We start from the raw sequence: 18,283 nt of genomic DNA, 5'->3' as shown, positions 1-18,283 counted from the left end.
CACTTGCTCCTACCCCTTCATTCAAAGGTAGTATTTCTAACATCATGTATTCTTCGTTGATCCCATTTCACACTTAGTGATAATTCAACAGTCGCTAACTTGTCTTTTAAGGTTGTCCTAACTTTTGCTGTGTTACACAATGGTAAAATAATGTATACTTAATGAATATCCATAATTAAAGATAATCTAACGACTGCTTTCGTTACCAGCAAAGTGTGAAGAGTTATGTTTTCTGTTTTTTATATTTCTAAGCAATGTTTTCCTACCACTTGTGAATAATTTAGGGTTCGGTGTATGTAAATTTCCAGACAGTTCCTAGTACCTGTGGGTGGTCAAGCTGGCTGATATATTTGCCAATCCCAATTGTGTAGATAGATGCGCATGCTGTTAGTCACTGGATTGATGAGGGACACCGTTAGGCAAATCCACTGCCCCAAGTTTGGAATAACAGGGTGGAGAACAATGCCAAAGCACCACAAGCAGTACCAGAGTACAAGAGGCAGAGCCAAAGCACAACAAGCAGTCCCATAGCAAAACAAGCAGGAGCAAGGTCCAGCAATCAGAGCCAGAGGACAAGCAATGGCAGAGCACAAGCAGTACAAAAGTACAAGCAGAGCCAGAGCACAAGCAGTGCCAGAGCACAAGCAGTACAAGCAGTGCCAGAGCACAACAGGCAGAGCCAGAGCCAAACAAGCAGAGCCACCACACAAGCAGGACCAATGCACAACAAGCACTACCAGAACACAACAAGCAGTGCCAGTGCACAAGCAGGATCAATGCACACCAAGCACTACCAGAACACAACAAGCAGTGCCAGAGCACAAGCAGGATCATTGCACACCAAGCGCTACCAGAACACAACAAGCAGTGCCAGAGCACAAGCAGGATCAATGCACACCAAGCACTACCAGAACACAAGCAGTGCCAGAGCACAAGCAGGATCATTGCACAACAAGAAGAGCACAACAATCTGTGCCAGAACACAACAAGCAGAGTCAGAGTACTCTATTGACAGATTAAATGTGTCACAGTCTCCATATATTTATTACATATACACATAGGAAAAACATTTCAGTGCTGTTCAAAACAGTAAAATAATCACATCACTGTCATTCAGTCTAGTCCTGAGAAATCAGTGATTGAGATGTCAACATAAGGTCCAAATAGGTAAAAAATAAGGTTCAATATTCATGATTACTGCTTTTAAGTTGCACTAAGTCACAGGCTCACTTCACGCTTACATGCAACCTTATGTACATCAAGTCAATAATCCAAAACAGTAACAACAATACCAGGGATAGCATTAAAATGTTGTATATTTATGACAAAACATAATAAGCCATCTGTGCAGATGTTGGCACTTTCATGTTCATATGATGCCATGTTTATTCAGTAATCCATCAGGAAGAACACAAGACATGTTGTGACAAGAGCAGATCCAAGTTACATCTCTCCCACTCCTTCCTGTACTCTGTACTTCTTCCGGTACCTGTTGCCTTACAATACACAGTTTCCTAAACACACCATACAGCACCAGGAAGGTCATCACCTACTACCATGTCACTTGACATATTTAAAAACTTGAACACACACGATCCATCCTCAAGTACATTGATTTTTATAAGAGTAGCAATATAGTATTTTCATTATCGTCAGGCAAAATGTGAACTTATAATATCAATGCATATATCAATCAAATCCCTTTCAAAACACTAGACATCAGGCCCAGATTTTCGAAGCTCTCTAAGCACTAAGATAGTCAAAAGTGTCACACATTAACGTTAACTTATGACTATCTTCGTGCTAAGAGATCTTTGAAAATCTTGGTCCAGACTGGTAAGTGTTTCAGGTAATAACCTTTGGCAACACACAAGCTGAAAGATTTAGTGGGTTTGTATGATGTCTGTAATATTTGCTGCAGCGTGGAAGGGGGTCATTTCAAGAATTACCATGGGATCCAGCCACATGTACCTCCAAATTACAGCTTCAGTGGATTTTGCTCAGAAAACCAGACCTCTGATCGAAACACCAGACCTCTGATCGAAACACCAGACCTCTGATCAGAAAACCAGTCCAAGAACTTGTCATTGCTACAGCGGCATATGGAGCACTGGGTTGTGTGTAAGACACAAAACAGAATCGAGAATAGGGTTGTGCTTAACACAGATGCCTAAGGAAAATTGTGTTCTATGTATAGAACAGATCAATTTCAAGAACTGTGTTGTGTGTGCAACACGGATCCACATGGAAAAGTGTGTTGTGTGTGACACAGATCCATGCGGAGAATTGTATTGTGTAACACAGATCCATGTGAAAAATTGTGTTGTGTGTGTAACACAGATACATAATTGAGAATTGTGTTGTGTGAGTAACTAAACTGTACAGAGAACTGTGTCGTATTTGACTTATGACAAGATAAGCCTGTCCTCTTACATATTCACATCCATTCAGCCCAACGAAATAAATTTCCACATCTGGTATACTTAAACTATGTAATACCACACAAACCCCTCTCACTGCACACATTCAACAGTATATAAACACCAGACTCCCAAGGCTGACCACACAAATAATTCCCAGAGCCCCAGTTCTGCAGATCAGACACCTGTCATCCAATCAGAATGGCTTGTGACAAGTGTCGTCATTAACATAGAATTGGGGCCACTTATCAAAACCTGAAGTGAAAAAAAACAAAACAATTTAATGCCACAACTGGTTCTGCGACAGAAATTATCAAAGCTAAGATACAAGTTCTAATCTTAATACAGAGGGTTATCTCCCTTTCCCAACATATCTCTAATCAATAAAGATTAATAATGCACTTTACTTGTGATATGATGCTAAATTTATCTGTCCGTTCAAACTGAGCGAATTCCATATGAAGACAGATTAGAGACAGTGGTAGCCCTTTCAAAATGAAGGTTTAAAGTTGACAAGATGACACTGGGAACTAATGTTGGCGCTCAGCTGTAGAAGTCAGATTATCCTCATCCACCACCCTGTAAACATAGACACTGCAACAGGTTATATTTGACTAGTTAAGTCATCACAAAACACTCAAGTCTGGACCAGACAACTGTGCATCAATTGGGATACGAGAACATTTAATAGTGAAATCGACAATACTGACCACCTAATCATGTTAGTCACATCTTATGACCAGGGTAATGTGAGATTGTAGCTCAAAGCTTGTTGATTTCCCACTTTCAAACTGAGAACATTTTGCAGACTAACCAAGGACCATAACTAGGGTGAGTCTAGAACTTTAACAGTTTGTCACTAATAGATCCCGGCAGGAAATCACCATATAGCATATTGCAACACTATTGACTATAGCAGTATAACACGACGGGATAACATCATGCAAAAAATACCCTCTCAACATATTTTTCAGATTAGCCATAATTAGGTGACTAAATACATACTTCTACTAATCTCACATACTTAACTAAGGACAAGTATATTAGATGAATCCCCCAATAGTTGCATCAATATTTGTAAAAATATTAAATAAACACTATTGTGTTGAGATTTAAAACCTTACCCTGTTTTCAAATTTCTTCACATTTGCACCAAAATGAAGCTGTCTTGCATGCTGTAAAAAAACATGAAAATATGAAAAGACAGATACTGAAAGATCAAATACTTTCAAAAGGCTGGTGCACATTCTACAACTAAATCCTTTGTCTGATACATGAAAGTCTGGTATTTGCCAAAGAATAAGATGTAAAGGAATATAAAATTTTCATAACTGATAACGGAACCTTATACAACAATGAATCAGGTAAGAACAACATGGACGGCACAAAAATTGTACACACCGAGTCCTTGACTTCCCGCGTCTGGGTGTCTTTTCTGTCCTCTTTAATCTGAAAAAGGATCCATAGCCTTTATGTATAAGCAAAGTTTGAGGACCAAATGCATCATGATATAAATCATTAATTCACAAAATAATTTGATTCAGATTAGATGGCTGTGTCCCCATGGAAATCCCTTCACCCATACCAGGTTTAGTTACTGACAGTCCACAAAAAATCATCTAGTCTTTATTGCTTCATCCACACAATCCCTGGAACCATATCTTTGGTTTAGAAGTGAAATCTCCATCTCATATGAGTAGCATCCCCTATGAGCTCATTTTTGTTTTACATTTGGAGTTGGATAATTTGCTTCAGCTAAAACATGTGATACCTGTTTCTTAATTGCTTCCCTTTCTTTTTTCATCCTTTGATATTCCTCCATTCTTCTTTTCTTCTCTTTTCCTAGTTTTTCATCTCGTTGTTTTAGCTGAAATATTCAAAAGACAGGACTACAAAACTTTCGGGATATCTTCTCTCTGAAAGTTCTACCTAACAGAATTCTTACATAACAATGTTAAACTCCAAACTTATGCCTCCGACAAGTTGGTAGAATGGTTCTTAAGGAGACACATAGACGTATCTGTTAGAAGTATAATGGCTGGTAATACACTTGTGCTCTACCTCTGCCTCTGTCCATGATACAGTCTCAGTAGGTGCTGCAGGTGTTGCTGCTGATGGGGAGGTCACTGTGGTCTGAGGTGGTGGCAGTGTGCTGAAGCAGTGCGGTATACATTGTACATATATAATTAGTTACACCATTTTCCAGGTAGTATAAGATAGCACTGTGCTGCACGGCGTGTTTGAATCCATATCTCATTTAGCTTTCAGCCTCAGTAAACGTAGATTCCATCAGGTTTATCCCTGATAAATTTTAGGTGCTATTTGTGTGTTTTCCAGAACTGTTTTCCTGAATGTTTCCTCTATTCCTGCTGTAATATTGAACACAAAGGGCTTCTCCCTGAATGCTACTGCAGATGGAGGCTATCAAGCAATATTCAAAGGGACATAACTCTTGTAACTTCAACAGCTATGAATTAACTGCCCTGTTGTTACAAATCTTAAAACCACAAGGGAAAGTTATGGCCATTGTTCTTCGGAAGTGTTTCATGAGCATAACTGATTAACTGTCCTTGAACAATTTCAATTAAAAAAACAAAACTGTACATATTTTGATAATCGACATCATGCCTAATACATTACAATGAGTATATCTTTGTGGTGTAAGGTGTGACGTTCATCACCCCTGCTAAGGAGGTTATTTAACTATTTCAAAAACTATCTTGTAAAGGTGATTAACCTTATATACAATAATTAGGATACATTTGGTTCCAATCTGTTTCCACTTAAAATATAAAACAGAATATTCTCAAAAAACATTTGATAAAAAGATTGTTTTGTGTCAATGGAAGTTGGATTTCAGTGTCAATGGTAGCTAACTGTCAATAGTAGAGACATTAAATGCCAAAGTAACTGGACACATCAGTAACTGAAAATTTGATGAAACAGTGATGACGAGGTGTATGACCTTGACAGTCTAGTGTTTGAAGACTGATGAATAGTTAGAACCTAGTTGTTTTGGCCATTGTAGACAGGATCCACATCAATCTTTCAATATCTATAAATCTGCTGTATAGATCAAACAGGAAGTAAAATAAATCTGATGTTTCCAGATAATTTGCAAATATAGTTTTTGCTTTCACTCATTTGGGCACTAATTTCACTTGTTGGGCACTAATGTTGACATAAGCTGTGGGGAGCTAGTACCATCAGGGCAGAACCTGACACAAATCATTTTTACCAAGCTCAGCTCAGGTCCATGCAGTGTTGTTTCCAAGCTTGCCAACATCAGCTAACTCATATTTGACTCCAATGGTATTTGGAAGATGAAATCCAAGGAATCAATTTATATTTCCTGTCTAGTTTTTCAGAACAACTGAAGCCAAAGATGGACTACACTAGCATCCTGTCTTTTAATAACAACATGCAAATAATGTGTAAGATAACCTGAAGCAAGCAAACATGGAAATTGCTCCCAACAAATATACTGAATTCAAACTTGAAACATTATTCCAAAGAAACTCAAGCATTCAGGATACATTAGGGAACAAGACAGAGATCTAACTCAGGCTCTTGAAAATTATTCTTTGAATTTATACAGGAAACATATTCCTCATCAAATCTACATCAACACAGGAAACATTGAAAGGATGGGGTTTCCGAGACTCACTGCAGGTGTTCCTCGAGGATGCTTGTTGTTACAGAGAGATCATGGTCCTCCAGGTACATCAGCATATCATCAATCTGTAACATTATACAAGTTGATAAGCAGTCTAACACTACCATTAACTCACAACTACTCATGGACATGCAGACTTTCAAAACATCTTCAGTAGGATATAGGTGGGTATTCCCCATATGTTGCAGTGAGACATTGTTTCACACACCACATGGAATGCCAGCTTGGAGTTTATTTCACTTGGTTTATCATTTGGATACCATGGTAACTGATACCCCTGCCAAGATTTAAACATAGTGAGAAGAGTCTCATTTCCTTACCAACTGTCAGTCTGTTTACATAATTAACTACGAGAAATGTTTGTGAATTATCAAAATTAACAGACCAAGAATACTGTTTTTAAATAGTAATTTCATGTGGTTCTATTTGTTATTATATAAACCAATCATTTACCAAGGAAAGGCTATTCATAAGCAGAGAGAGTGTTCTGTTTCCAAAAGTACACAAGCATGGCTTGGTGACATAATTGTAATCCACTACTGACAAATGAAAGAAGGGACACAACTCTGCTACACAGGATTTGGCTTACAGAAATATTATGACATTAATTTGACTCATTGTATTGCAAACTGTACATCACTACTACCATGTTTTGTGCATCAAATGGCTCAGCACATGTACTTACAGCAGACGTTATGTAGAACATGAAGAAGTTTCGGGATTACATCCTTTTAAAATTCTTTGATACAACATTTTGGGCCTGTTCCGGCCCCATTGTCTATGTAAAACTAATGAGCAGTGTTTGCTTTATCAGTATCAGTTTTATCTGATGACAGGGCAGAACAGGCCCTGAAATGTGTCAGAGTATAAATGAAAGATGTAATCCAAAAAATTCTTTATGTTCATGAAATAGCAGTGTATGAAATAGTGTCTGCTCGACGGGTCCCTGCCAACTGGTTACATGGCGGACTTATAACTTTCATAGTCGGTCCTGTGTGCCAACAGATTTTCCACGGGTATATATTTGACCATGTCATTTACTATGGGAAATATTCTGAAAGTAATGTGCAATTCTGGTAACTAGATGATGTCTGTATAGTTCATGATCAAATTGTAACTTCCACAGATCAACACCTACCCATTTATCTAACACTAAATATGACTGGTCTAGACAATGCTTTCACCCAATGAATAATGTCGTTTTTTTTTCTGCTGTTCTGAATCAGATGGCACTGACATTAAATCAATCAACACTGGCCACCAAGTTATGCTCATGTTAAATTTGCTTTTGCACATGTTTAAGTTTACCTCACTACAAGTAATTCATTAATTACTTAATTTTAACACCATATCTCAGTTTCCTATTTTTAATGCAGGGCTGGTTACATGTTAAAGGTCACAAGCAACCAAAAAATCAAACATAATCAAAACATGATTATCAATTATTCATGACATATACTACCGACAGAAAATAAGGGAACCAAGAAATTGAATGTAGATGACTTTGACTGTGACAGGGTCCGTTATCGTGGCGCATCTCCCAAACGCAACATCCAATGACAATGGAATTTCGCATAATGCATGCCCAGCACGTGCTACACATGCATACAGAAGTTAACTCCTGTAAATGTACTGGAGAAGTCGCAATCACTAATGCAATAGAGATTGACACTTACAGACAGAAATGCCTCCAAGGCAGTATCTCGGTGAAGCAACAAAATGGAGAATTGTGGGGATGATAGAGGGGGGGACATCATTATGTGAAGTTGCCCAACAGATGGGTAAATCAAAAAGTGTAATTTCACGCCTGTGGGATAAGTACCGTCAAACGGGTGGGGTTGCAACGAGACCTGGGCGTGGTAGACCAAAATCAACGACACCACGACAGGATCGTCTCATTACGTTAATTGCTCTACGCGATAGGTTTAAATCGGCCCCTGTCATCAACAGAGAATTCCGCACACTCACTGGAAGACGCATTTCAACCTCAACCGACTCTATCAAGCTCGTCTGAAAGCAAGACGGCCTTTTAAGGGTGTCACCCTTTCAGCTCACCATAAGCGCCAAAGATTGGCATGAGCTAGTCAGCATCAGGGACAGGCTAAGCGCCACTGGCGTTACACCATGTTCTCTGATGAGTCAAGGTTTTGCCTACTATTCACAGATGGCAGAAAACGTTGGCGGCGTCGGAGCGGGGAGCGATATGCCAGAGTAGCAATTCTTGACCATGTTCGATATGGAGGTGGTAGTGTCATGGTTTGGGGTGGGAGTACACATGACAGACGATCAGATTTGGTCATCATTAACGGAGCCATGACTGGTCAGCGATACGTTGACCAAATATTGCGTCCTGTTGTGGCTCCATTGGCTAGAGTTATTGGCCGAAATTTTGTATTCCAAGATGATGATGCCAGACCACATCGGGTCCGAATTGTCTCCGCTTATCTCCGACAAGAAGGTATCCAGACATTGGACTGGCCCTGTAAGTCCCCAGACCTGTCCCCAATTGAACATCTCTGGGACATTCTTGGTTGAAGGGTGTACGCCCAGGACAAAGGACCCGCCAACCTGGCCCACCTTGGTGCAGCTCTCCAAGAGGAATGGCGGGCAATACCATGGGCAACCATCCGGAAATTGATTAACAGCATGCCATCAAGGTGTCGGGAATGTGTTGCCCAACATGGTGGACACACCAGATATTGAACTTGACGCCTAAAATTGATTTAGTGGATATTTAAAGCAGTTTCAAATTCGCTATTATTTCATTAGTTCCCTTATTTCTTGTCGGTAGTACATAATATACATTGCTGCTTGTAAAAAAACAAATAAAGAATATTATAAGTGTACATTCGTGATTCAATAGTGCAATATTTTGTACAATATTTTGTTTCGAAGCTTATTTCCCTTGAAAAGAAGCCCTCGGGAGACCAAACCCAGTCAGCAGATGGGGGTGCACTCAAGCGTAACAACGGCTTCCAATTGGCCGGTTCATTTGCTGATACGCTGAGGGCCCATTGTGTGTAGAGAAACATGATCTGTTTGATGAGCATTTTAGAAGTATGGCAAGGCACATGAAAGTAAGATTCTTTATGGATAACAACTTTTCGTTGTTTCAGTATGGATTCATATATCGTTGTCAAACAAAATCACTTGCACTAGAAGAGGTTGTAATCCATAAAGAATGTATATAGAGATGTTGGATTTTGTAAATACATGTTTTCTGAATTTGCGTTCAATCCAATAAAAAATCATCTCAGTAGAGATGGTGAACCACCGATGGCTGGAAACTGTCATTCGTCCAAGTACAAAGCAGGACTTGAAAGTGACAAGAGTTTGCACCAGTTTCCGTCAGATCAAGTCATCCGAGAAAAATGGATGTAGTTTGCAACCCACAGACATAAAAAACATGCCATGTGTACAAGTATCACATCTGCCTGATTACATAATGTGGCAAAGACAGGACTCGGGTGCACGTGTCATAAATCAATTTATTTTGTTTATGGCGTATAGCCTGATAGGTGTTAAGTTCAAATTGCATGTGGTCAATGATTGAAGCTGTGAATTGCATATTGTCATTAGCAGACAGGCAGGCAGACATATAGGTATCAATAAACCAGACATTGAGCTTTCTCTGTGACAGAGGCTGCTTACACAATCAACAAGTTTCTTTATGTAACGAGTGGAGTATTTACTTGTTTGTGTACACAACCAAGATTAGACTACTGCTCACAACCTCATACTGCGAGTATGCATATTTTTTCAAGCTCCGCGAACCTGTTCACTGCGCATGTGTTATGGGTGCAGCGTAGCACAGCTGCTGAAACCACCTTTTCCCGTAGTGCTGATGGAAATTTAGTGAATTGTTGGAACTCTGATTTCGAGGGCTTTCTTTTTCATCACAGATTTTTCAACTTTATAGGTTGAATTGGCATTTTTGATGATTTGTTTTGGTAAGTGCATACCAAAAGGTATCAGAATCTGCAAAGTTGTATTTTACGTTGCATGTGACCTTTAACAGTTATCAGCCCTTTGGGTTTCCCGGCATTTTTTAGGAGTTTCATACACTGGAAATAGCATCTCTTAAACTGCCAATCAAGCAGACTTTTCGTAGATTCAAGGTTTTGTAGATCAAGATAAATTTTTCTCCAAACATACTCCCAAGAATGACTGGTGCCTATTACAGTCCAGTGTGCATAATAAACACTAGTATTTACTGAGCATGATCACTGAGGTTCTCACCTCTGTCCAACCCATGGCCAACAGGAACTCCTTGGCCCCTTCAAACCGAAGCAGCTTTTCATGTATAGCCTTGTTCTCCTTGCGGATCTTTCGGTACTTCTCATCACCAGGGTGACTGCTCAGATTCCTGGAGAGATAATTAGTCAAACTACTTTCGTAAAATATTGACATGACAGTCGTTTCTAATCCAAATACGGGATTTAGCTGATTGTAACAGCCCAGGCTTTACCATAGATGGACTGATCTGGTACTTTGTGACTCAATCTTAGCACCAACAAAGGCTGTGATGATTTTAAGTTCATCTCATGTCCCTCCTTTGGATTCCACCTCACAGATTCACATCAACAGCATGATGAAATTAAACATATTGTATATTCTTTCTACACATGATAATACTCCACATGTGACAGTCTATGTCCAACATGCAGATCAGTTGTTGAAACCATGGAGGAAACAGCCAACAATCAGACAGAATACACGGTTTACAGCTGATGTCGCATTTCACATACATCATACACCCTGGATATGAATTGTCCTGCGGCCCTTGAATCAAGAACAGAGTATTTCAAAATGGAAAAAAGGAATCACCTGCTCAGCTTCAGAAGTGTCTCTACGGCAACCCTCACTTCCTGTTTGGAACCTTCATCATCCAGCATTTGTAGACATGTCCGAAGTATTTCCGGATCATTAAACTCACTGGACGGATGAGCCATGTTCAGATTGTAGATTTTGTGAATCTTATCAGCATAAAAACTTCATATTTCTGTAAATAAGAAAAGGAACAAAATGATAAAAATGAAATAAAAACAGAAGGAAATTACAAAGCACATAGACATTTACTTCATCCGTAAGTTCTAAAATACAGCTTTCAGCAATGGGCTGAAATGGGTTTCACACATCCATGGATCCATGGGTGAGTGAGTGAGCAGGGCTCCTGATAATTTTTCAACTTGAGAAGTAGGTACGCCCTATTTTTTTAATATAAGAGTACTAGGAAAAGTTAGAGTATTGAAAGGAATTTAATGGCGTGTAAGTAATCTCATGTTTCGTTTCATATATGCACCACAACATTGCTCCTCTTGTGTAAACAAGTCCATAAACAATAAAGAAACATTTTTCAGATATGTGGTGTGGTGATTTTTTGCCTGCCGTATCGAGCATATTTTTTATCTGTGCATATGCCGATATGGTCCTTATCTGGACCCCTGGAGTGAGTGAATGTGGGAGTTTAGGTTTACGCTGCTTTCAGCAACATTCCAGCAATATGATGACAGGGGACACAGTAGGGAATAAAACCCGGGTCTTCGGCATTACTAGCGAATGCTTTAACCACTAGGCTATCCTACCGCCCTGTTTTACAATACAGTCATGTAAAGCTGGTGTTTGGAAAATACATGGTAGAGTGGGGCGTGAAGAAAATATACCAATAATCTGTACCAATTACATGTGAAAATATATTTTCTGTACTGTAGAAGGAGTTGTATAAGTAACATTCCTACACTTGATCTGACATGATATTTAAGTGTTTGTGGCTGACATGCTTCTCTTTTCATTGCTGAATAGCCTATAAAACTTACACCCAGCACATACAGAGGAAGTTAATCATTTCATCACATTCCATGAAGCTCAGCCATTTTTTACCAGTGGCTTGAGCAAGGACTAGTTGCATGCACATGTGTGCCATATAAATATCCTATATTATCCTATCCTACTGCAACAGTAGTATGTTATATATGTATGACACACCTTATCAGTGAAGTACAGATTGTAGTAGTTCCATTCGGGTTTGGTGAAAATTTCCAAATTAGAATTCAAGTGTCCATATCAATGTTAATATAGCTGCAGTGGTAACTGATACATCACTGATTACAGGTTGGTAGAGAGGATGATTCTTATACTTGCTTGACATAAAGAAATTTTGAAATGCATTGTATTCTCCTAACATATCCCACTCTTAAATAAAGCTTGAAGTGCTCAGTGAACTTACTTCTGAGTCCCAAATATATATACTGGTCTGTACTTCCCAAGAATCCATTCCAATTCAATTCAATGCTTTATTGTTTTCAAGGCCATATGACCCATAATACATTGTTACATGTTTTATACATTAATTGCTAACATGCGTATCAAAGATATTCTCCTCTTATGCGAAACACATTATATAGATATTTTCCCAACTTAAACAAGTGGTCACAATCAGTAGAAATCAATAATGATTTTAAATCATCAGTATTTTTCCTATGAGTGGAAATGTATGGAACATCATCACAAAATTCTTTGTACAAGGGACAATGATATATAATATGACATTCATCTTCAGTAACTTTACAAAGAGAGCACATAAAATCATTATCTTGATACTAAAAGGCTTAAACCTTTTCTAATACGCCGTATGCCTAATTGATTAAAACAGCATCTAAATAAGAGAAGCGCTTTTCTATATTTAGTATTTTTAACATTGTATATGTACAATTCTGGAGAAGTGAATATTTTATTAAGGAATAAAATTGTAATGACGCTTTATCAGATAGCTCAGAATGCCAATCTTGCCTGGCGCAGTCAATCACTCTTTCTTTAAAAGCATTTAAAAACATATCAACATCCCCTACCACACATGGCCAAACCCGTAAGTAAATAATAGTTGCATTATATTAGTTGCTCAATTAGACCGTTTCTATTACAGGATTGTTTCATCATAAGGTATGATTGGTGAGGATATCTATATGATGGCATGGAGGTTAATTTCGACCAATATCTAATACAATTCTTATAAGAGTTCATGTATAATGGATATCTCCCACATTCGCCATACAGAGCAACGTTTTAAAATGATTTACTAACATTTAATAAATATCTACAAAATGATCAGTGAACAATTTCTAATTGCTTCATTTCTTTGAATCCCCATATTTCGCTGCCATACATTAAAATCGGTACAATTTTCCCATCGAGCATCTTAAAGGCATCTGTAATATCTATATTAAACTTGCGAATAAGACATTTCAAAGGGAATAAGGCTTTGTTTGCTTGTTGTGATAAAACGGTACAGGCTCTTGTCCATACAAGCTTAGGGGTGATCATGATGCCTAAATTAGTAAATACTTGTATGCATTAACAACTTCTATTTGTTCTTCATTGTAAGTCCACTTTTCATATCGTGATAATGGTCCTCCATTTCTGAAGACAATCACTTTTGTTTTGTCGATAATGATCTCCATGCCTCATTTCAAACAATAATTATGTAGGAAATCTAGTTGTTTTTGCAACTTCGGAGGGGTATCAGCAACAAACACTAGATCATCTGCAAATAGTATTGATAAAACATTATACATTTCGTCTGTTATGAATACACCATTGTCAAAAGCTTGACTCATAGATTCCGAGAGCTCCTTGATGAATATCGAAAACAACAGGGGGCTTAGAGCACACCCTTGTCTAACTCTTGTAGAGCAATCAAAATAATCAGATAATTTATTACCATCAATTACGACTGCAGACTTCACCTTGTTGTACAAATCTTTGAGAATATTAAATATATTTCCATGTATACCATTATTTAAAAGTAGAAATAAAAGCTTTCGTCTATTAACCATATCAAAAACCTTTTTGAAATCAACGTATGCACAGTAAAATCTCCCTTGCTTTCTTGTTGTATACTTTTGGATGATAGATTGAAGGATAAAATTATGAAACCACCCTGATACTCTCCGATAAGGCAATTACTTTCAATGAAGTCATCTATTCGCCTGTTGATTATATTTGTAAAAAGCTTGCTCATAGTATTAAGCAAGGAAATGCCTCTATAGTTGTTAGGTTTGTTAGGATTTCCCTTCTTATAAATAGGTATTATTATTGCAGCACTCTAAGCTTCAGGGAACTCCCCTTTACGTAGAATGCGGTTAAAGAGAAGAGCAAGATATGGGGAAATAAATTCCTTTATAATCTTGAAAAATTCTGATGGTATTCCATCATTACCCGGCGATTTATTGGGTTTCGAGCTATCTATTGCTGCCTCCACTTGACATATAGTTATAACATCTGATAGATCATTGTCACCGCATTTGCTAACATCTGATAGATCATTGTCACCGCATTTGCTACAATTGTGACAATCATGTTCATTAACAAAACTTTCAACATAGTCATCAAACACACTGTCGCCATTCATGTTTAATATTTTGGGTTCAATAAATCTTTAAAATACAAATGCCACATTTCTGCAGCTACATTACAATTATTATTCATGTTCATTAACAAAAGTTTCAGCATAGTCATCAAACACACTGTCGTATAAATCTTTAAAATACAAATGCCACATTTCTGCAGATACATTACAATTATTATTTGATTTAGATGAATATTTCTTAACAACACTCCAAAAGCTTTTATAATCATTACTCATGGATGTTTCAGTTAACGTCTTGGAGACACTTTCACAAAATAACCTTGGTTTCTCTTTACACAGTTGTTTAAACTGGTCAGACAACTGTCATAGACATAGATGGTCATAGAAACTGAAACTAACTGTAGATGGATAATTTCTAAGATGATCTAAATGTTTGTATTTGGATTTCTTAGCTAACTCATATTCTAAATTAAACCACTGTGGCTGATTTCTTCTATGATTCTTATCCACAGAATCCATTTCTCTGGTTGATTTCTGTTATGATTCTTGTCCATGGAATCCATTTCTCTGGCTGATTTCTTTAATGATTCTTATCCACAGAATCCATTCCAAATACAGATGTTCAGAAAATTTTGAAAGAATGTCAAATATTAATATTATTTGAAAGTAAAAGCCTGGAGCTTACAGATGGTTGATACATTCAGTTTACAAATTCTATATCATCTGCATCAGACCTGAAAACGTTTGTCATCCCTTGTTCATAATGTTTGCTAAATAAGCAGAAATATGCAAGTGAAATGGAGCTTGCTGTTGGAAAAATTAGGTCAAGAAATGTTTTAACTATTAAAGATGTACAAGCATTACACCTGATATCTACCTACTTTATTGGATTAGGTCCCTTATCCTAACCATAATCCTAACCTAACCCGAACTCATCAAATAGCCCTAATCAATAGAACACAATGACTGAAGCGGCAAGAAAATGATCAACATGCCCAGTGTAATGCATTCTTACCACTACCAAAAATAAAAGGTACTAACAAACTCTATATCTAACGCTACTCCAACTCTAACTCTAGAAAAATATATATATGTTGAAGATCCCATTTATTATTCATTTGATCCTAAAAGTTACGTTGAAACCAAAATATTAAATATACTGGTCAAAATGAAATATAGTGAATGAATGAAAGAATAAATGATACACCAAGGTCATCCCTCTGAAAACATGTTTAAGAACGCAAAAGTATTGCTAGAACACACGTGTTAACATCCTTTTAAAAAAATCTACTCTGAGACATTTTTGTTTAAATAAATAATTAATTCAGCTTATTGCATGTGGGGAATGGCATTGACGTTAACAAAATGTTAACTGACACTGTCACACATCCCTCAAAAACAGAAAGTGTAAAGTTATCACAAAGCACTTTAAACACCTTTCCAGTTTTGTCAACTAATAAGATCAACAAGAAATATTAAGATCAATAAGAAAGAAAGAAGTTACAGAACTATAAACCTCAAGCATCACCAGCATCAATGGCGGATCAGATCAGATCGTCATATTTTTCACACACATCACATACGCCCTAACAATTTTTCTAAAATAATAAAACTATCACTATTACTTGCAAACACCTTTCACCTGATGGTGTAGTCGCTTCATAAAAATTAAAGGTGTATGTGAAAGAAGTTTTAGAATAATAAAAGAAACACTCAAACAAAGCAATGGCTGATCACATGAAATCAGCGATACGTCACATTTTTCACACACCTCAAATACACCCTAACATGTTCTTTTAGATGATGAAACTATCACTAGTACACACAAACATATTTCACCTGATAGTATATTCCCCTTATAACAATGAAAGGTGTATGTGAAAGATGTTTTTGAAGCTATAACTAGGAACACTCAAACAATGCAGTGTAGTATTTCAACATGTTCAATAGCTGATCAGATCAAATCAGCAGTAAGTCACATTTTTCACACACCTCAAATAAACCCTAACATATTTTCCGAGATGATGAAACTATCACTATTACATGCAAACACATTTCACCTGATAGTATATTCCCCTAATAAGAATGAAAGGTGTATGTGAAAGATGTTTTTGAAGTAATAACTAGGAACACTTAAACAACATTGTGTAGTATTTTAAAGGTGGATCAGAACTGATAGGCGATATGTCATATTTTTCACACACCTCAAATACACTGTAACCATTTCTTAAGTCATAAAACTATCACTGTTACTTGCAAAAACCTTTCAACTAAAGGTATGATTCCCTTGTAAAAATTAAACAAATGTGTGAAATTAGTTTTTATCAACTTAATTTAGTCTGGAAACCAGTGAGTTATAACATACTGACTTGAAACTTAACTACAAATCTACTGTCCCAATACTAACACTAATAACAATTATTTATTAACTTAAACTGAAGTGACAAAATAGTTAACTTATCTTCTACATATAGGTGTTCAGTTGTCACAGCACTCAGCAGATGAAATCAGCTGTTGAAAATAAACCGGGCTCAATCTTAAATACTAAGCTGCCACCATGATGGCTACACTGGTTACGTAATGAGGCGAGACATACGTTCAGCGGCTTTTCGAGGAGTTTCTTCTCCCTCTCTATATAGGCTCCCTGATCTGACACTGGTTAGAGCTGTTCTATGTCTGCCTGTTTGCACCACATAAAAATATGACTCAATTTCAACTGAATATTATATTGGCAATAAAGAGATACTTTGGTGCTTTCCTTTATGTTTACTGACCAATTTTGTCTTCAACAGTCAATAACTCAGGTTTGTTGATAATAACCGTTTACCATAATAACATATAAAGATTGTGCAGTAAATGTAGTATATGTCCTTCCAATTGTTAGTGATATCTACACTATGGACAACAAATATATTTCTATGCTTTGGTTGACTATGAAATACCTTTTGTTTCATAAAAAAATCCAAACCAAACAACATTTTCTGCATAATAACAGTAGATGAAGCATAGTTTCTATACCTCAATTCATCCCTCACAAAACTTAAGTGCAGAATATTGTTTGATATTATGAACATTGCCACGAAATTTAATAATATCATAAATACATTATGATTGTGTTGCATTATACCTCACATTTTGACACTCCTAAAATTACTGGCCATATTTTGGGAGCAGTTTCAAAGCTGTAATAAAGAGTATCAACATGTACCATATTTGAGCTTTTCATATTTTGTCATTTCTCGACTTAATTTAAAAGATATTGACCTTGGACATTATTTCTTAAATATTGTATCAGGATGAAAACAGTGCCAGTGGGTCACAACAGGGTGTGACCGGCTGAAGTAAAGAAAAGGTTGAATTTTCTGTTCAGGCAGAACATCTTTTAGAAGGTGAAGTGTTTTGCTTTTCTGCGGCATACAGGAATAATAAGATACAGAAAGAAATATCAATATAGTCTTTATTAAAAAAAATGACCTGTATAAAAAAAACAGTTCTATACTACTCAGTCTACTGACGTCGACACTACTGTCACTAGTACTCAATCTGCGTCGATTAGTTAGCATGATTAGGTAAACTTTGGAACTGCTAGAAGGAATACGTTTCCATCTTAAGTTAAGACTGAAAACATTAGAAACTACTGATGACAAACATACAGATGGTTCGTGTGACTTACATTACTTACTGGTTAACCATGTTGAACGGTTGAACGAGAGCCCTCAAAATACGGAAGTGCATTGACATGACAATATTAGACCTGGTTCTGTCTACAATTAAAATGTGAAGCGTATAATTGCTGTGCGCATGAACAAAACCCTGGTTGAA

At 37.1% G+C, this 18,283-nt stretch overlaps 1 protein-coding gene across 2 annotated transcripts; it reads right to left on the bottom strand.

Moving 5' to 3' along the window:
- Window positions 1-1,346: 1,346 nt before the first annotated feature.
- LOC137274641 (UBX domain-containing protein 6-like) lies at window positions 1,347-18,276 on the bottom strand. Of its 2 annotated transcripts, none has more exons than XM_067807948.1 (9): window positions 18,135-18,276; window positions 10,924-11,098; window positions 10,336-10,462; window positions 6,088-6,161; window positions 4,482-4,572; window positions 4,192-4,287; window positions 3,822-3,869; window positions 3,545-3,595; window positions 1,347-2,999 (listed from the first exon to the last, which is right to left on the bottom strand). In XM_067807948.1, the coding sequence occupies exons 2-9, from the start codon at window positions 11,046-11,048 to the stop codon at window positions 2,988-2,990; spliced, it is 624 nt and encodes a 207-aa protein (XP_067664049.1). In that variant the 5' UTR covers window positions 11,049-11,098; window positions 18,135-18,276; the 3' UTR covers window positions 1,347-2,987. The 2 variants fall into 2 exon arrangements, with proteins under 2 accessions (XP_067664049.1, XP_067664050.1); XM_067807949.1 differs by having other exon boundaries at window positions 18,144-18,240.
- Window positions 18,277-18,283: the final 7 nt, after the last annotated feature.

Source organism: Haliotis asinina, chromosome 2 (assembly GCF_037392515.1).
Source record: "Haliotis asinina isolate JCU_RB_2024 chromosome 2, JCU_Hal_asi_v2, whole genome shotgun sequence".
Taxonomy (NCBI): domain Eukaryota; kingdom Metazoa; phylum Mollusca; class Gastropoda; order Lepetellida; family Haliotidae; genus Haliotis; species Haliotis asinina.
Note: the sequence above shows the minus strand (reverse complement) of the source record. Positions and strands in the feature narration are given on the sequence as shown.